The sequence below is a fragment of the Cervus canadensis genome, chromosome 25 (genome assembly GCF_019320065.1).
Source record: "Cervus canadensis isolate Bull #8, Minnesota chromosome 25, ASM1932006v1, whole genome shotgun sequence".
In the NCBI taxonomy this organism is placed as follows: Eukaryota; Metazoa; Chordata; class Mammalia; order Artiodactyla; family Cervidae; genus Cervus; species Cervus canadensis.
The window spans coordinates 43,319,212-43,340,528 of record NC_057410.1 but is presented as its reverse complement, the minus strand read 5'-3'; the positions used below and the strand labels follow the sequence as shown (position 1 = coordinate 43,340,528).

The 21,317-nt window shown below is 37.0% G+C and overlaps 1 protein-coding gene across 8 annotated transcripts in view; it reads right to left on the bottom strand.

Moving 5' to 3' along the window:
* PPFIA2 (PTPRF interacting protein alpha 2) overlaps window positions 1-21,317 on the bottom strand; it is a 481,936-nt gene that overhangs the window by 373,546 nt on the left and 87,073 nt on the right. For all 8 annotated transcript variants that reach the window (XM_043446293.1, XM_043446294.1, XM_043446296.1 and 5 more), the window contains exon 3: window positions 15,980-16,033. In XM_043446293.1, the coding sequence (XP_043302228.1) occupies window positions 15,980-16,033 (54 nt within the window). The remainder of the gene's footprint in view (window positions 1-15,979; window positions 16,034-21,317) is intronic.

Here is a 21,317-nt window from a genome sequence, read left to right as displayed (position 1 = left end):
GAGAATGTATTATGTAGCCAAAAGATAATTTTGCAAATTTCAGGGAAGCTTGATGAATGTTTTTGACCAAATATTAAATTTTTAAAATTATAACTCTTCTATTTTTCCTATGAAGTGAAAGTGAAAGTGGCTCAGTCATGTCCAACTCTTTGTGACCACACAGACTATACAGTCCATGGAATTCTCCAGGCCAGAATCCTGGAGTGGGTAGCCTTTCCCTTCTCCAAGGGATCTTCCCAACCCAGGGATGAAACCCAGGTCTCCCGCATTTCGGGCAGATTCTTTACCAGCTGAGCCACAAAGGAAGCCCAGGAATAGTGGAGTGGGTAACCTATCCCTTCTCCAGTGGACCTTCCTGACCCAGGAATCAAACCGGGGGCTCCTGCATTGCAGGCGGATTCTTTACCAGCTGAGCTAACAGGGAAGTCCATTTTTTCCCCCTATAATACTTATAATTTCATAACTATATATCAATAACTTCAAATATCTTTTCAAAAACAATTTAATAGCCTATCATAACATCTTAGATTCCTATTATGTGGTGTTCTTAACACAACACAGATTTTATTTGAAAAGTAAGAATTCTGTATAATATTAACTTTATTATGAACATATAATCGGATTCCTTTTCAAAGTGCCTTTGGGGGTTATAATTAATGTTAAGTGAAAAATAAGCATATGCATGTAATTTCAGCATTCTCATTTTGCTGATTCATGTTTCCATGAATGTTCATTTGAAAAAGACAATCTTCACTGGGAGGTAGCTACAGTAGCTTTCCTTCCAGATGAGTGTTCTTTCACACAGAGGCACAGGTTCCTAGATTGGACCAGAGAACAAGGAAGCCTGATGCTGCCTCCTCTGGAAGCCCAGTGAGGAAAAAGGGGAGCCACAGAGTCCGCAGTTTCTAACCCCACTAAGTTTCGAATACTAACGGTAGAAAAGGGTAAATCCTCAGAAAACGAGCTCATTTCTCATTTTGCCAAAGGAGGTGGAGTATCACCTCATTGGGATCCCTGGAAAAGCAGCAGCAGCAGCAGCCCTAAATCGGAGCAAATCCTATTGCCTCAGGTTATCTGGAATGACCCACCAGACCTCCTTTTAAGAGAGCCAGCTGTGTGCAGTCATGGGCTTCCCTGAGAGCTCAGCTGGTCAAGAATCCACCTGTAATCCAGGAGACCCCAGTTTGACTCCTGGGCCAGGAAGATCCCCTGGAGAGGGGAAAGGCTATCCACCCCAGCCTTCTGGCCTGGGGAATTCCATGGACTGCAGTCCACGGGGTCGCAGAGTCAGACACGACCTAGTGACTCGCTTTCACTGTGCGCAGTCATGACCCTTCTATTAGGGAACAGCCAAGCAACCCTCGGCCCAAAGCCTGATCTCCTTGAGGCTGAACAGGTGTTTAGCCATTAAGATGCACAGGCACATGGAGGGTGTCTGAGGCTTCCTAAAAAATAAAAACATATATACTTAAAAAAATACCCCAGACCCCTTAAATCTTATATTCTAAGCTTCAGTAATTACATTTAAACTGATACACTGTATATAAGTTGCAGTAGTCAGTTTTATGAGTTGCTGAAGTCTATAGAATTGAACTATTTTTGGATACAAGAGAAAGACAGATCCTTAATTCCTTCCATCTGAAACAAAGGTTTTAATTAAATGCAAATTAGATCTTCAAGATTTGGTTCAACATTCACCTCTCAAAATAAGTCTTACAAAAAAATAAAAATAAAATTCCCCCAAACACACTTACCATGGTTATTTCCATTTAAAAGAAAAGCAATTATTTATCTATGTACCAATTTTTACACTTATCAATCATGTTTTAAAAAGAAACAACTGCTAACCATGTTAAAGTACAAAAATCTATAGAGCTTAATTGATATCTTTCATTTCTTCTCAATTGCCCAGAATAGTATTGCACACATAATAGGCATTACAAATATGTTTCCTAAATGAAACTTTATTTTTACTTTATATTTTTCACATTTAATGAGCAGTTACATGTATAAAGCTGTATTTATCCATCTGTCTTTTCAGATAAACATCCTAAATTACAAGCATCTTTGATCAAGAATAAAAATAGTTCCACTTTATTATGTTGGATAAGAACAGTCTAATTAGAAACCAGCGTCTTGTTTAGTTGAGAAACTAAAAAAGATCCCATTTTTTGTAAGGTGAAATATATATTAAAACATATATATATGTATTAATATGTATGTATATACACAATTAAATGTGTATATATATATATATAAGTAAATTCATGTATAATAAAAATAAAGAGAAAGAAAAAAGCAACTAGGAAAAGAACATAATACAAGTATGTACAATGTCTATAATTGAAATTATATTACTATTTTTGATATAATTATTATGTAGATTTTAAGGAACAAAGACAGGTAAATTAAAATGATTCATATTAAGCTTTATATGATCAGAAAACTGAGTATATATTAATATATAGTTCAATGTTTTATTATTAACAAAAATAATATATCTTTGCAATAATGCAAGTTCCTAATTTATTTTACTATGTTGTTTTTCATTAACATATTGCTTTTGCCTCAAAAAATTTCAAGAACTATACCTTTATTTTTATAGATTGATTAGAAATTAATAGTAACATGACCCTTATTTCTAATAAGTTGTTTTATTACTCTCAGCTTCTCATATAACTTCACCTATAATAGAAACACCATTTCTAAAATGTCTCTTATTATATTAAAACACCAGTGAAGCAATATTCTGAGAGATCTCAAAAAAATGCTTCCACATTCAGTGTTATTCTAATGCAACCTTTGGATGTTAGTCTACAATTCATATCTTTTTTTCTCCCCTTTCTTATTTAAGATGATTCAAATTTTTGAAAACAGGAAACCATGTTCAAAGGTACCCTGTAATTAATTAGTATTGAAATACATATATTTAAATTGATCTAATCAACAAAGCATTAATAAACAGGAAAATATCTAACATGTAAATCTTTTGGTATCATTTACACTAAGCATTATATTTCTCTCATGATAAAATTCCTGCATATGAACTTTCATTATTTTTGCTACATATTTATGACACTAATAGCTTAAGTACCTATTCTGACTAGTTAAAATATTAATAAATTAAATAATTAAAATGAAGTTATTGATTCCTTTCATTCCTATCCCTTATCCATATTTACACAGAGGAAGCAAACATCTGATTCAGTTGTTATGTGTATCTCCAAACTCTAAGGGATACACATTATTTTTTTTCCCCTTGCCTTATATCCCATGGAATTGCCTGCTGATGTAGCTGCTGAATAAATATCCAAACAGAGAGAGCACTGCTTTCTTCTATGAGTCATTGTTCTGGGTCCAATCTCATTTGGCTTAGGAGAAGCACACCCTTCTCTTTTTCATGAGAGTTAAAACTCTGCACCAATCCTTACCAGCTGAAATTCTGCTAGTAAGGCCTGTGCGGTCACCAGTTAGAGAGGCTAAAGGTGGTGATTCACAGTGGCAGTGCTGACATTACCATTAATTAACAAGTCTATGGTGAGTATGGTCTTCCCTGGTGGCTCAGTGGCAAAGAAACTGCCTGCAAAGCAGGAGACCTGGGCTACATCCTTGGGTCAGGAAGATCTCCTGGAGAAAGAAATGGCAACCTACTCCAGCATTCTTGCCTGGGAAATCCTAAGGACAGAGGAGCCTGGTGGGCTACTCTCACAAAGAGTCAGACACGACTTAGTCAGTGAGCATGCACGCGTGGTGAGTATGTCTAGCACTACCCCATGCAATGTGGAGATGCTTACCACCAATGATAATATGCTTTGAGGCCCTGAGTATAACTTTAAACCAACAATGAAAGTTCCCTTTCTTTTCTTTTACTCTCTTATTTATTGAAATTTTTCAATACCTGGTTCACATTAATTCAGTCTGAAGACCTACTAGATTCTTCTTCATTCATTTGTTCATTGGAATGTATAGTTATAAACCAGACAGAAACTTCTGCTTTCAAAGGGATTATACTTAGTGACATTAAATGAGACAAATAAGATATTTAGTATCCAGATGTATCCTTATGCTTTGGCATTGCCGTTATTTTTCCCAATGGTCAATATTTGAAGTTAGCCTTGAGTCCTAGTTCTTTTCCCCCTGGAAGAGTCTACTAACATTGCCTTTGTAAGGTTTTCTTCTCTACTATTTAAATTCCTGCTACCACTAGGATATTGTGAAGTACATTCCTGTAATCTCATTCCAGAATTATTATTATAACAGGCTCAATCCCTTTCACCAGGCAGCATTCTGCTAGAGTTATTACATTAAGCACACAAATACGATCATATACATCATGTGTTTAAGTTTTCTTCTTATTCATTCAGCAAATATACATTGAGGGACTCATATGACAGGTATCAGTCCAGATCTTTGCAATATAATAGTGAACAAATGAGATAGTCTCTAACTATATGGAGTTTTTATTATAATAGAAGAAAACAAACAATAAGCACATAGGAGCAGAGAAAAGAATATTAGATGATCTCTCTGATAAAGTAGCTTTTGAACAGAGACCTAAAGAAAGTGAGGGAGTAGGCTTAGCAGGTCTCCGTGGAAACATCATGGTAAGCAGAAGGAATAATGGTAACAGCATGCCCTTGTAAAGACTAGAAAATTGTTAGTGCAACCAAAGTAGAATGAACTATGGAAAGGAAGCTACGACTTGAGTTCCTAGAGACATTGTAAGGAGAGAAGTCATGAAGGGTCTTAGAAACCACTCCATGGGCTTTGGGAATTTTATTCTGATGGGAAGCCAACAATGATTTAAGCCTTGATGTGAAACGAGTTGACATATTCTAAGAAATTTATCTTGCTTGGTTCGCTGAGAAAGGATATGTGAGAAAGTATGGTGATTCAGACCAGGGTGGTATTTTGTAGGGGTGGTGAAAATTGGTTAAATTATGAAGACAAAACCTACAGGATGACTCTAAGGTTTTTACTTTTGGAAACAGTGGTATGAAATAGACATTAATTTTTAGGGGTAAAATGCAGATTTGTGGAAACTGACAGAGAAGACCAGAAGCTCAGTTTTTAATCCATTATGCTTTAAATTTCTATTGGATATAAAAGTAGATATGTCAAATATTTAGTTGGATTATACAAGTATGAAGTTCAGGGAAATGATCAGTCTAGAGATGTAAATTACTCAATTATCAGTGTCTAGATGGTACTTAAGCTGTAAAATAGGTTAGGATTATCAAGGGAGTAAATATGGGTAAAAAAGATTGCAGAGTCCACATAAATAATCCATCAAACTGGCCTCTCAATTCCTTGATGTCATCAGTTCCAATGAACTTCATGCCCTCTATACTTCATCTATTTCCATGACCACAACCTGGATCTTACCAGCAGCTGGCAATGTTTTGGTCCTATAGTGCTTAAATCAAGCATCCTACTCTCTTGTAACCTCTTCCTACACTCACTGTACCGGTTTTTCAACTCATTGAGATCCTTTCCTATATTCGCTGCAATTCTTATTCATCTTAGACTTTATGATATTCTTGCTAATATTTTCAATTACGTTGCTTCATTGGTCTTCCATAGTAATTGCCTGTCAGAACAACCTGAAATCAAAATGACTGCAGGCATTCCCCTGTCCCATACCTGAGCTACAGAGCACTGTCGAAGCAAAAGCAAGCACAGCTTTATTGACATATTTATAACCAGTACAAATTCACTACCTACAACAAGTAGACCCAAAATCTTTCCACTAACCCATCTATGGTTTGCATAGTTTGTCTACAATGCATAATGGCTAAATGTATCTTCTCTATGTTCTTGAACTACCTTAACTCATCATCTCCCTACCACTGTCAACTAATTAATTCTTTTTTACTTTGCGGGTAAAATAGAAGTCATTCAATGGAAACTATCTCAACTTTATAAGCGCCGCCCCCACCCCCAAAATGTTTGCATCAGTTTCCATAATTTTTTTCTACCCTTATTTCACATTTGAACTGACATTGCTCTCTCTATATAACATGCCCTGGAGTCCACCTTATTCTGCTTCATTCAGTGACCTATTAACTTCTCTTGCCTCATTAAATTCTTTCCCTCTCTATGAGCTTTCCATAGGTTTCAACACACTCAAATTTTCTCTCCTTAAAAAAATTTCTCAAGCTTATCTCTAATGTTGGCTATTATTTCTTTTCACTACATTCATAATTAAACTCTTTGCAATTATTTCCTTAAACACAGAATTCAATTCTTATCTTCCTATTGCTCAGTTCAGTTCACTCGCTCAGTCGTGTCCAACTCTTTGTGACCCCATGAACCGCAGCACGCCAGGCCTCCCTGTCCATCACCAACTCCTGGAGTTCAGCCAAACTCATGTCCATTGAGTCAGTGATGCCATCCAGCCATTTCATCCTCTGTCATCCCCTTCTCCTCCTGCCCTCAATCTTTCCCAGCTTTCAAATGAGTCAGCTCTTTCCATTAGAAGGCCAAAGTACTGGAGTTTAAGTTTCAACATCAGTCCTTCCAAAGAACACCCAGGACTGATCTTCTTTAGCATGGACCGGTTGGATCCCCTTGCAGTGAAAGGGAATCTCAACAGTCTTCTCCAGCACCACAATTCAAAAGCATCGATACTTCGGCACTCAGCTTTCTTTATAGTCCAACTCTCACATCCATACGTGACTACTAGAAAACCCATAGCCTTGACAAGACAGACCTCTGTTGACAAACTAATATCTCTGCTTTTTAATATGCTGTCTAGGTTGGTCATAACTTTCCTTCCAAGGAGTAAGCATCTTTTAATTTCATGGCTGCAATCACCATCTGCAGTGATTTTGGAGCTCCCAAAAATAAAGCCAGCCACTGTTTCCACTGTTTCCCCATCTATTTGTCATGAAGTGATGGGAACAGATGTCATAACCTTAATTTTCTGAATGTTGAGCTTTAAGCCAACTTTTTCACTGTCCTCTTGTACTTTCATCAAGAGGCTCTTTAGTTCCTCTTCACTTTCTGCCCTAAGAGTGGTGTCATCTGCATATCTGAGGTTATTGATATTTCTCCCCGCAATCTTGATTCCAGCTTGTGCTTCTTCCAGCCCAGCGTTTCTCATGATGTACTCTGCATGTAAGTTAAATAAGCAGGGTGACAATATGTAGCCTTGATGTACTCCTTTTCCTATTTGGAACCAGTCTGTTGTTCCATGTCCAGTTCTAACTATTGCTTCCTGACCTGCATACAGGTTTCTCAAGAGGTGGGTCAGGTGGTCTGGTATTCCCATCTCCTTCAGAATTTTCCACAGTTTATTGTGATCCACACAGTCAAAGGCTTTGGCATAGTCAATAAAGCAGAAATAGATGTTTTTCTGGAACTTTCTTGCTTTTTCGGTGATCCAGCAGATGTTGGAAACTTGATCTCTGGTTCCTCTGCCTTTTCTAAAACCAGCTTGAACATCTGGAAGTTCATGGTTCACGTATTGTTGAAGCCTGGCTTGGAGAATTTTGAGCATTACTTTACTAGCGTGTGAGATGAGTGCAATTGTGCGGTAGTTTGAGCATTCTTTGGCATTGCCATTCTTTGGCATTGCCTTTCTTTGGGATTGGAATGAAAACTGACCTTTTCCAGTCCTGTGGCCACTGCTGACTTTTCCAAGTTTGCTGACATATTGAGTGCAGCACTTTCACAGCATCATCTTTCAGGATTTGAAATAGCTCAACTGGAATTCCATCACCTCCACTAGCTTTGTTTGTAGTGATGCTTCCTAAGGCCCACTTGACTTCACATTCCAGGATGTCTGGCTCTAGGTGAGTGATCACATCATCGTGATTATCTGAGTCATGAAGATCTTTTTTGTATAGTTCTTCTGAGTATTCTTGCCACCTCTTCTTAATATCTTCTGTTTCTATTAGGTCCATACAATTTCTTTCCTTTATTGAACCCATCTTTGCATGAAATGTTCCCTTGGTATCTCTAATTTTCTTGAAGAGATCTCTAGTCTTTCCTATTCTACTGTTTTCCTCTATTTCTTTGCATTGATCACTGAGGAAGGCTTTCTTATCTCTCCTTGCTATTCTTTGGAACTCTGCATTGAGATGCTTATATCTTTCCTTTTCTCCTTTGCTTTTTGCTTCTCTTCATTTTCACAGCTATTTGTAAGGCCTCTTCAGACAATCATTTTTCCTTTTCGCATTTCAGTTTCTTGGGGATGGTCTTGATTCCTGTCTCCTGTACAGTGTCACGAACCTCCATCCATAGTTCATCAGGTACTCTGTCTTTCAAATCTAGTCCCTTAAATTTATTTCTCACTTCCACTGTATAGTCATAATGGATTTGACTTAGGTCAGACCTGAATTGTCTAGTGGTTTTCCCTACTTTCTTCAATTTAAGTCTGAATTTGGTAATAAGGAGTTCATGATCTGAGCCACAGTCAGCTCCCGGTCTTGTTTTTGCTACTGCATAGAGCTTCTATATCTTTGGCTGCAAAGAATATAATCAATCTGATTTCGGTGTTGACCATCTGGTGATGCCCATGTGTAGAGTCTTCTCGTCTGTTGTTGGAAGGGGGTGTTTGCTATGACCAATGCGTTCTCTTGGCAAAACTCAATTATCCTTTGCCCTGCTTCATTCTGTACTCCAAGGCCAAATTTGCCTATTACTCTAGGTGTTTCTTGACTTCCTACTTTGGCATTCCAGTCCCCTATAATGCAAAGGATATCTTTCTTGTGTGTTAGTTCTAAAAGGTCTCGTAGGTCTTCATAGCATCGTTCAACTTCAGCTTCTTCAGCATTACTGGTTGGGGCCTAGCCTTGGATTACTGTGATATTGAATGGTTTGCCTTGGAAACGAACTAGATTATACTTGAATTACCCCACTACAATTACTCTCACCTAGAACACCTTTTGGTCTCCCCTGGTGTCTCAGTAGTAAAGAATCCACCTGCCAATGCAGGAGAAAGAGATTTGACCCCTGGGTCAGGAAGATGCCCTGGAAAAGGATATGACAACCCACTTTAGTATTCTTGCTTGGGAAGTGCTATGGACAGAGGAGCCTGGTGGCTACAGTCTATGGGGTTGGACAAGAAGAGAAGAAGAGTTGGACAAGATTTAGCAACTATGTAGCAGACCATCCTTTATCCTCCTATTGCTAAATTTCAATGGGGCACTCTGTTCTTGAACTCTCAACATCATGAATCTGCTAAAAATCCTTTTCACCATCCTCTTGTGACCTTGGCATGTATAACTGCACATTTTTCTGGTATTCTTTCCTTGTAATCATCTGTTTTTTTTTTCTTTTTTGAAGCATACTCTTCCTCTTACCTTTACCTTTCCTCTGATCTTTAAATACTTTTCTTACTCAGGGCTTTATTCTGAATTTTCTTATCTTCTCATTAAGAATACATTTTTTTATGTACTGATGAACCTATCTGCAAGGAAGGAATGATGATATAGACGTAGAAAACATACTTGTGGACACAGTGGGGGAAGGAGAAGATTGGACTTGAGAAAGAAGCATTGATATATATACACTACCGTGTGTAGGAGAGACAGCTCTTGAGAAGGGGCTATATAACACATGGAGCCTGGCCTGATACTCTGTGACGACCTAGAGGAGGGGGACAGGGGGAGGGGAGGGAGGCTTGAGATGCAGGGGATAAATATATAATTATGACTGATTTGAACTGCTGTATGCTAGCAACCAACACATCATTGTAAAGCAATTTTCCTCCAATTAAAAATAAATTTAAAAAAAAGATGAATTTTGGTTATTAGTTCAAAAAATACTACATTTTTTGGAGAGATTTCATCAACTCCAATAGTATCAACTATTTCACATGTTCTATTTTCTTCAACTACTCTAACTATTCTACATGTTCAAATCAATGACTAATATCTGACCTCTAAATTCTGAAATCATTCACATATTCCCAACTCTGACACCTCAATTTAATGTATCAAAAATTGAACTCAGTATCCCCTCTCCAGAAACGCTCCACCTGGTGGGATTCTTTTCTCTATGTATGGTACCTTTATTCACTAAATTGTCATATTAGAAAGTTCAAAATCAGCCTGAACTTTTCCATAAGTTTTTTTCTCTCCCCTCCAAGCCACCCCCTATTCCTGTGTGTTCATTAAGTCCTTAATAGCTCGTGAAGCAGTTTATTCCTCTCCATTCTCACTGTCACTTGATGGGCTCAAACTAAAAATTTAATGTTTTAATAAAATAAAATGTTGACTTTCCCCTGAGATATTGCCTCAATTAGTTTTCTAATACACTGGTACAAGAGCCAAAAAAAGTCACCATGATCGTTTTTATCATCTTCCTTCGGATGACTGTAAGAGCCTCTTTCAATGGTTTTTCTTACTTAAGCTTTTCTCTAAATCTCTCTTCAGTAGAGCCAGGAAAATGTTTCTACAGGACAGAATGATTAAGTGACTCTCCTATTTAAAGACGTTAACGGGTCCTCATGTTTAGTACAGAGCACAGTGCTTTTCCATGGAATTTCCTCCTCTTGCCCTGTGCTATCTTTTGCCTTCTGTCTCATCACCACCTACCATCCTCCAGCTTACTTCGTATGCTGCTGCTGCTGCTAAGTCACTCCAGTCGTGTCCGACTCTGTGCGATCCCATCCCTGGGATTCTCCAGGCAAGAACACTGGAGTGGGTTGCCATTTCCTTCTCCAATGCATAAAAGTGAAAAGTGAAAGTGAAGTTGCTCAGTTGTGTCTGACTCTTCGTGACCCCATGGACTGCAGCCTACCAGGCTCCTGCGTCTATGGGATTCTCCAGGCAAGAGTACTGGAGTGGGGTGCCATTGCCTTCTCCTATTTCATATGCTAGCCACTCTGTTTTCTAATTTTTCACCTACACATATAGTATTTCCTTATTTAAAATTCTATGCTTGACTTTTTTCAGTTGGCAAGCTTCAACTCATTCTAAAACTAGATATTGTTTCCTTTTATTTGCCTTCTTTGATCCTCCAGCCACCTCTTACTCCCAACTTGGATTACATGATCCACTTACTTACTTTCATCTCATCCTGTGCTTATATTACATTGCAATTATTTTACCAACCTGTCGCTTTAACTATATTATAGGATGCTGAAAAAAGAAAGTGTGAATTGCTTACCACAGTATTTCCAAAACCTAAGTAAATGTCTAGCACACAGCATACACTCAAATATACACTAAATTCTGACTAAACGAATAGGACAATGAAAGTAAGTAATAAAGCAATAGAATGTTCAAGGTGAAAAAAATTAAATTAGATCACAATTCAAACTCACATTTTGCATTGCCTTATCTTTTGAAGCAAGTGAGTAGAACATTGGCATTTTTTTTGAAAAATCAAATTAAAATCAGTTTGGAGACTTTAAAATTTTTATGCTATTTACAATTTGAAAAACATATAACCCGATCTAAATAGCACCCTCAGGAAAATGAATTGGTTTTAAGTTCTGTGGAGTGTTTACTCAAATTGCTAAGAACCATCAGGAAGACCATTAAAAAGAGAACAGAAAGTACAAAAACATGGAATGTACAATTCTGGTTCCTCAGCGGGAAAAAAAATTAATACAGCTGGAGAATGTTCAGGACAGTGTGCATATCAAGCCTAAGGATACAGATTAGCTGGGTAGTCGCTTATTCACCATACTCTAGAAGTAAAGAGAACCAGTAGCATTTGACTAAAAGAAGCTTAGAAAAATTAAAACTTGAAGTTGTGTCGGAAGCAAATTTATAGATCTTATTACGCCAAGGTAATGAATAGAAAGAAACTAAGGGATGAACTGAATAGCCCCACGAGCACTGTTGTTGTAAGTCCCGGGTGAGGCAAGGACGTGGACTTCATTCAAACACTGATCCCAGCTCTGAACTACCAGGACACCCTGACATTTGACCAACGTGCTCAGAAATTTGCTTCATATAGTCCATCCAGGGTTTCTCTCATATTACTCCTTATTAGATTTTGTCCATATTAACTCTTAAAAATAATCAGAAATAATAAGAAAGTGAATAGCTGGTTTATATCAGCATATAAATAGTAAGAACATTTCTTAAACCAAATGACAAAGAGAAACTCCTCTCATTGTGTACATTAGTCTGCTTAGGTCTGTATCACCAAACTTAACTTTTGTGGCCAAAGCTTAGCTACTAAATCCCCCCTGCAGACTTAGACGTAGCTAGCAGTATGGGACAAATCCTGGCTCCCGGGCCAACGGTTGGCCAAAACCTCTGCATCATTGTCTCATGGGCTCAAGAAAAGACACAGATCTGTCACACTGCTGATTCCGCATGATCCTGCATAGCCACAGCTCTCCAGATACGAGGTTCAGCTGGTGTAGCAGTTGAACTGTTTATGCTTTGTACCTGCTTTTCAGCACCCAAAATCCCCTTGGCCATCAGAGACTGAGTTGTTTAGACCTTACCCTGGCCTTCCTATCAGCTGGCCTGATGGCCTGATGACTTGATAATGTGAGACATCCCTGACATCTAACATTTCACAAGTTTTTCACTTTTAATAATGTTAACATTTACAATTTAAAACACTATGGTGAAATGGTGTATATAAAAAGCACTATTTAATTTAATAATGACATTTTAATGATCTATTTTTCTTCCCTTTATTTTATATGGGTGTGTCACTCAGTCATGTCTGACTGAGAGAAGGAAATGGCAACCGACTCCAGTGTTCTTGCCTGGAGAATCCCATGGACAGAGGAGCCTGGTGGGCTGCCGTCTATGGGGTCGCACAGAGTCGGACACAACTGAAGCGACTTAGCAGCAGCAGCAGCACGTCTGGCTCTTTGCGACCCCATGGACTGTAGCCCGCCAGGCTCCTCTCTCCATGGAAATCTCCAGGCAAGAATACTGGAGTGGGTTGCCATTTCCTTCTCCAGGGGATCTTCCTGACCGAGGGATCAAACTTGGGTCTCCTGCATTGCAGGCAGATTCTTTACTGTCTGAGCTATAACAGAAGCCCAAAGAACACTGGAGTGGGCAGTCATTCCCTTCTTCAGGGGATCTTCCCGACCCAGGGATCAAACGTGGCTTTCCCATGTTGTAGGCAGATTTTTTACTGTTAAAAAGTTTCCTTATTTTTATATGTGAATATACGCAATATGCTTACACTAGAGGTTAATCTGTAGTCTAATTTTTGTGAATAAAAAATATATGCAGAATATATAGTATCTTTGATACAATTTTTCAAAGATAAGTTTAAGTTAACATAACAGGCAATATTTTTCTCAATGATAGAAGACATTTTGTCTGAGATAATTGTGTGATTTAGAAAATTCTGTAAGTTCTATATGAAGCAACAATGGGTTTCCAGTTTATGAATTTAAAAACATACTTCCCGAAATTCTTTTCAGAAGGAAACCATTGTAAAACATCTTGAATTGTCCCCTGAAAATAATGAATGAGCCAGTCTTCCTTTCATTATATAGAATAACAACTAAGACTACTGGAATGTTCAAAATACCTCCTTAACATTTAGAGTTAAAAATATCATGCAAACTGAATTCCTAGAGTTACACAAATTTATTCTTACCAGATATGCAAATGTATAAACACATTTGCAAATTTGAAAAAAATTTTATATACACTTGCTATCTGAAAAAATGTAACATTCACTTTTTTAATCTTCAGAAATCATATTTATATCTATTCACAGAAAATTTTTCAAGCTTTAAATACACTCATACTCAAAGATGGATCTGGTATTTCTATTACACTGGTAAAGATATTACTCCACAGCTATGCTATTCAATGAGAGACCATTCATTCAACATTTTATATTACTCTGTTCAATAAGCAAAAATTATAAGACCTTGAATTTCTTACCAATGAAAATTTCAACACAGAATGACTTTAGTAATACACTGTAAACATTTATTAAAAATACATAACTTTAGAAATGGATAATGAATAATAGTATTTAGAAGATCTATTATAAAGACCCTTCCTAAAGAAAGAAAAAAGTAATATGAAACTTCAAATGCACTTAGTTTATGTATAATTTAATCTGACTTTCAGTTTTCTAATCTGGGGGCAAAAACAGTATGATGATTCAAAGTCTTAAATGACTGATGCAACTGTAGACATTATTACCGTTTCACCTTCATATCTGGACTACTTTTATAAGCTATATAGAATATTAAAAAGTGGTTTTATTACATAGCTCTTGGTAATATGCTTTGGCTATCTCTTTAACAAGGGGATAGCTATTTAACAACAGTAAAAACAAATGTATACTGTTAAAACCCTAGATTGTCTAAGCACTCAAATACTCTGACATTTGTGTTAAGAATTTCCACTCTACAAAACGTTATAAAATAAACACACCTTCATGGTAGGATATGCCAACAGAGAACCTCTATCCTCATGATATTATAAATTATGTCCAAAGAAAAGACAAACATATGTGTAGTATAAAACACAGACACATATTCACTTCACTTTAGCTCTTAGAAATGAAGTTGGTTAAGTTTGCCTTCAGGTCATCAACTTTCATTTCTGGGACCTTTTTGCCACAGGGGCTTCTTCTAATAACAAGGTTTTAATGCTGACTCAATCTTCCATGGTTTGAAATTGGCCTTCTTGAAAGGATGTGATTAACTTATTTTAACACGAAAAGAGCAGGTAAGAGTTTTATGGCTACATGTAGAAGAGAGGTATTTTGCTTAGTTTTGAACAAGAGACAAATCCTCTTAAAACCAACTTATCTCTAATTGCAGAATTCTTTCAGGAATCAGTGAACAGTGAGGGAGGTATTTTAAAGGGAATGGACTTATTCTTCTAATAAAAGGGGAATGCTATGCACAAACATAATGCAAAACAGCAGGGTGAAATTACATCACATAAGCAGTGACCTATACTACTTGCATATAGGACTGGCCAAAAATCCTGTCATAATATACTTGCTGGGCTGACTTACATTTCATCTTTTCTTATGCTTCAGTGTAATATATTCAGGGACTAAATATAAGCAGCTATCTCAAGACAATACATTTTTTTTCTGCATAAATTCAGACCATGAAACTAACAGGACAGGAATGGACTAAAATATGTTGTTTAGCCTACTTTAGGAGCAAATTGATAAAGATTAGATAGCATCATGAGATACATGAGAGTAAGACAGGAGAGAAAAAGCTACAATTAGTTTTAACACTTCAGTGATGTCTTAATGTAATTATGGACTTCAGATAGATGCCTAGATGAAGTATAGCTGAAAATTGATAACACAAGATTTTGTTTCATATTAAACCTCACAGAGCTAAGTGAAAAAGAAGCAGTGATAAAAAAAAATTATACTTTGGCTATTTGTTGAAATACACTGAATTTTATCACTTGAGATAATGCCATAAACTTATCATTGTGCCTGAAGAGTGAAATCACAGGAATGTTATTTTACTGAATGTTTTCTGAGATCAGACATCACAGAAAAGACTACAGTGTTCCAATATTAGACTATCAATCTCTTATTATTGTCTAAAAATAATAATCTTCTAAAATTTTCATGTATTTCATGGGTAAAGTAGGAAAGAAACAGTGATATCAAGAATTAACACTGTGAAAAAAATGGCCTGAAAAAAAAAACCTTTTTTCTCAGTAACAAGAGAGTATATTGCAACCAAAATCATACACTTATTTGAAACAGTAAACTCTCAAGTTCCAAAATGTTTTAACTTCTGTTATAGCCCATTAGTAGGATGTAAGGTGTTTATATATTCTAATGAAGCTTTCATCCATATTTTTAGAGTCAATGTAGGGATGAATTTTACAAATTATTAAAACTTTTTAAAAGACCAAATGACACCATGAAGCAAGCTCACATTTTTATATTAGTTATTGTAATAGCTATATAGTTTGTAAAGAACCTATTCCCAAAAGTTACCTGTATAACTACTTGTATACAAGTAATCCTGATGATCTGGTATGTACATAATTCAATTTGTCAATAGTTAAATTTAATGAAGAATCTAACTTACCGGTGGATCAGCCCCCTTAGAACCAGCCAGCCCTCCTGTTAGGGATTCGATATCCTGAAAAGGGGAGAGGTGTTGATTGTAAAATGCTACTGAACAGCATGGAGAATTTCCCAGTCCCACAGTGTAATATATTTTTAGCTACAAAATGAGGGTACTCAACTACATTTTTGTTTTGTCTTTCGATAATTTTGCTTATGGTAAAGCTATGCCAATTGTTGTTATCTAAAGATCTAGATATTTTCCATACAATCTGTAAATAGAAAAAAATAAAAACAGATTAATTATTCTTGAAATATGCAAAGAAAATGGCCCTAGGTTAGAAAGCAGATGTTTCATTCTCTAAGAAGCTGAAGTGAGGGTGGAACTGAATAAAGAAAATTAAATGAAATCGCAATTTAACACATTATTTGCAAGAATTTTGAACCTATGGAAAATGTTCAAACTACAAAAAAATCTAATTATCTACAGTTCATTCAATCACTATACATGTTCAGTTGCTAAGTCGTGCCTGACTCTTTGCGACCCCACGGACTACAGCTCACCAGAATCCTCTGTCCATGTGATTTTTCCAGGCAAGAATACTGGAGCGGGTGACCTTTTCCTTCTCCAGTTACTACATATAGAAGATGAAAATTTAAACATATCTGGATAGATTAGCTATTCTTTCACAAGGATTGATTTCTAATCTTAAATTGGTAACCACAGTAGATCATGCCTGAGCAAAGATTACAATTGACAAAGATATCACAAATAAAGAAATGGGTGATGCTGTGGCAAACTAGAAAGCAAGTGCCCTGTTTTAGGGACAGCTGCAGGTCTTTTTTATCAGTTGTATGGCTTTGGTTCCAGGGTTACTAATCAAGATCTTTTCAAAAGAATCTAGAATTGTAGGTTTTTAAGTAAAATCTCTCGGGATGTTAACCTTTGCAGCTTTTAATTTTTAAACCAGCCCCCTCTCCTCCCAAATAAAAAAAAGGAAAACAAACAATCTGCTCAAAGGTAGCAGAAAGAAGTTTAGAGTTACATAAACAATTCACACTTTTTGCTAAAATGTTTCTTTCTTGTGAACCTGGTCACTCCTTATCTGTTTGCATCTAGCTGAAGGCACAGGTTTGAGGAATCTGGGGAAATGCAGTTGCAGCTAGAAATCAGAGATGAAAGAAAGGCATCGGCGTAAAGACAGAGGCAAAGAAATTTAAATATTTATGATCAGAGAATCAGCCAAACACGCGGATATTATTAAGAATGCTACTAATTCTCACGGTCTTGAGAAAAATTAATCAACAAGAGAATTCTGAAGATGCATGGAAAAGGCATTGTTATTCAAGATTTTTAACATGCTGAATTAAAGCAAATTATGAATTCATGGCTCTGAAGAGAATACAGATGTATACTTTTACTCTTTTAATTAAAAAAGAATTTTTGAGCTCATATTCTACTCTGAGTGTAAGTTGAGACAGTGTCCTACTTGCACAAAAACCCAAGTTAAACATGGCTTATCCATCACTTGACGCAAAAATAATTTTCAGGTGTGAACAACAAGAGACGTATGCGTGAATGCATTTATGTTGTAAAATTAATAGGTGAAATAAGCAAATCCCTTGAGAAACTCTGAAAATAGTTGAAAGTGAGTCAGTCTTTTAGATGATTGTTGAATATTTTGTCTACCAAATATAACTTAAATCTTTGACAAATGTGTCTACCTTGTTTTCACATGTCTTCTTAAATACATAACAAAAAGGGAGATACTAGAAAGTAAAAACATTAATTTTTATAGATAGTTTTAAAATTTGCTATTGTAATAATGCTATTTGATTAAAACATTCAAATCAAACTTTGATTTTTTTTAGGTTATGGAATTTAGATTTAATAGCTAATAAAATAATCACTACTTACTGAACATTTACTACATGCAGATATTCTTTAAATGCTTTGTATACATTATAAACAGTCTTAGAAAATAGCTACAACAACCTTATAAAGTAGTTATTCTTTTCTCACTTACCAGGTTAAAAGGTTTATATAGCTTAACCAATATCATACAGCTATTAAAAAGTGGTGTTACAAAATATATTTGTATGATTCCAAACCTGTTTTTATTTACTTATTTATTTTCAAACCTGTGTGTTTAACACCAATAGTAGGGGAACAGCTTCACCTTGGCATCCTGGTGAGTGTGCACATATCCACCTGGTCCATGTGGGCAAGGCTAACCTTTGGCTGGCAGGTCTTGGTGGAACATCCTTTGGGCCTCCCAGGAACATGACAACATAAGCAAGCCATGAAGAGCGTCCACACAACTGGTTCTCATTCTCCTCCCTGGCACCAGTGAGGCTTGGAATTTTCCCTTGCCCCCCCAGATCCATCTACAGGATATAGAATTGCTAAAGCTCAGGATGGAATGGGCTACCCCTCAACGGAAGAGCCCACTGCTCTTACTGTCTGTTATCTGGCTTAACCAAAAGTGTGTCCTGTGGGCCTGGGGTCCAGGTCCAGGACTGGACTTATGCAAGCAATGTGACTACGGTGAAAAACGTAAGGAGACACTCAGTTTGAAGGTCATACAGGTGCTGATCCAGCCCTTACAGGATCCTGAGAGTGATACCCCTTAAATGTTATATGCCATTTTTAAATAGCATAGCCCATTCTTAGACATCTGCAAAACAAACTGACACTTGTAGAATCCTAAGAGTGAATGGCTCTTTAAACTCCGTGCCCTAAGTACCTATTTGCCTCACCCTAGTCCTGGCCTTTCTGGGGATCCGGAAAGCTGACACAGAGGTGACTCCATTTATGCCGTGTATGTAATATAGTCTGTCAGTCCCTTTGGACCTACTGTCTCCTCAGTCAACTCTACAGAAATGTGGGAAGCTAACCTGGCACCTGCCATGTGCTTCTTGGGGAAGGCCTGCTGCTTACCATCAGCATTACACAGCCTCTTTTATGTGGATGGTTACCACCTATACAGAACCCAGTAAACCAGGATTAATGAACTGCATGAATTATGTAGTCAACTTTCTTAAAAAGAAAACCCAGCTGATGAAAGTTTCACTTCCTTCTCCAAGGTGTCAAACACCTGAGTGAGGTTATTAGTCAGTCTTTGACAGAAGCTACGGAGAGTCAGTCTCTTTTACACGGGAAAACTCTGCTCCTGAGATGGAAGGTTGGTCATTCAAGGCTGATCCATGAATCAGAAATCTCGGGAAGGCTGAACTGCTAGTGGGATGGCGCAGTCAGTCAGTGTCATAGCTCTGAGCACAGGAGATTTGAGGGCAGCCCTTTGAGGGAAGGTTTAAAATAAACCCCACTTGGTGCCGCACTGATGCTCCTGGTTGCCTATCTGCACCCCCTTCCCATGATCGAAAAACTGATATATTTTTTTCCCTTTGACACGTAATTCGAATGATTGAGCTGTAGGGATTCATCATGTGGTTTTTCATGCAAATCATTAAGTTCAGATGTTGAAAATCCTGCTTCTTCTGTGTGGAGATGGGAAAAAGGAGTACTTTGGGAGTACAGGGCCATTGATGGATCCTTATTTTATCCCTGAAGAGTAGGATCAGCCAATTATGGTAAAGAAGAAGATGATAAGGTAATCTGGGTATAAAATATGCTAAAATGAAGAAAATAAAGCTCTAAACAGTCAACTGAATTTAACATTGCACATGTCATTAAATTCAGAACATCTTAGAACCTAATAGCTACATTTAAAGTTAATATCAAGTATTCAAGTATTATTCTTCCAGTTACTTTATATAATATGAAAATACTTAAAGCAATATAATATTGTTACCAGCTATGAGTATGTTAAAATTTGATTTATGTATATTTTTAACTTGTAATAATTTTAGAAATTCTTTAGAGGAAAGTGACCATATTTCAATATAGAGTACATTTTTGTGCACAAAACAATCTATGAAAAATGTATTAGTACAGTAAAATCAATATAAAATAGTAAAACATCAACCATATTTATTGAATGATTATATACTCAATATAATGACTACATAAAATTTGTTTCAAGGTCTTAAAAAATATGATGAGGTATCTTATGTTTGTAGAGAAGTTTACACAATTCATATATTCAAAATATCAAAATTCAGCATTTCTCTCATCTCTTTCATGGAAAAACCCCCCAAATGTCCCTCATGTTCCATTTTCTCTCAACGCAGGCTTCTATCCCCACTACATCATTGCTACCCCTCTTACCAAGGTTACTAATGACATCTAATTGGCTGAATCAATGGGCAGTGTTCCATCATCATTTTTCTTTATCTCTAAGCCACATTTGACACAGTTAACCACTCCATCCTTCTTGAAATACTTTTTTTTTTTCCTCAGTTTATTTAGTACCATGGCTTTTATCCTCAGAGATTTACACTGCCTACTCCAATTTCCACTTGGGGTATTACAGTCATCTAACACTTAACACTGCAAAATCAAACTTGGTTTTCACCTCAACTCCTCCCTCAAAGTAGGTTTCTGTCCCAGTACTGTCCATCTTGACATCACCATTTATCAAATTTCTCAGGTCCAAATCCATCAGCAAATCCTGCCAATTCTATGTTTAAAATATGGCTAGGAGCAGACTATTTCTTATTATCTACATTGCTGTTGCTATTAAATCTCTAAGTCACGTCTGACTCTTTGCAACCCCATGGACTGTAGCCGCCAGGTTCCTCTCTTCATGGGATTCTCTCCAGGCAAGAATACTGCAGTGGCTTGCCATTTCCTTCTCCAAGGGATCTCTCCAAACAAGGTATTGAACCCGCATCTTCTGCACTGCAGGCAGATTCTAAAGAATCACTGAGCCTCCGAGGAAGCCCAGCCACCTATGTTGCTACCATCCTAATCCCTTGGATCATATCAACAATATCCTCCCTTGGGCTAAAGAATTATCTTCCTAACTGTCGTCCCTTCATGTGTCCTTGTCTCCTCTTTCCCCATATATTCTCCACGCTGCAGTCAGAACTATCCATTTAAAATGAAGGTTAGGTTAGATCACTCCCATGATCCAAACCCCTCCATGGTTTCCCATTAATCTTAGAATAAAATACAAACTCACTACTATGTCATGCAGGCCCTGTGATGATCTGGTTTTGGCTGTTCACTGATCTTGTCTTTTACCATCATCCCTCTCTCTCATGCGAGCCAGCCACACTGGCTCCACCGCTGTTTGAAAAACAACCCAAATACAATCGACTGTCTGAATCAGTGAAGGTGCCACCCAAAAGCAACAGGCAAACTCGAAAACAAGATGCTTAATCCGAGGGTATTTTACAGAGATATGGATGGTTGAATGGATCCAGTGCAATGGTGAAGCATGGAGACTGGCAGG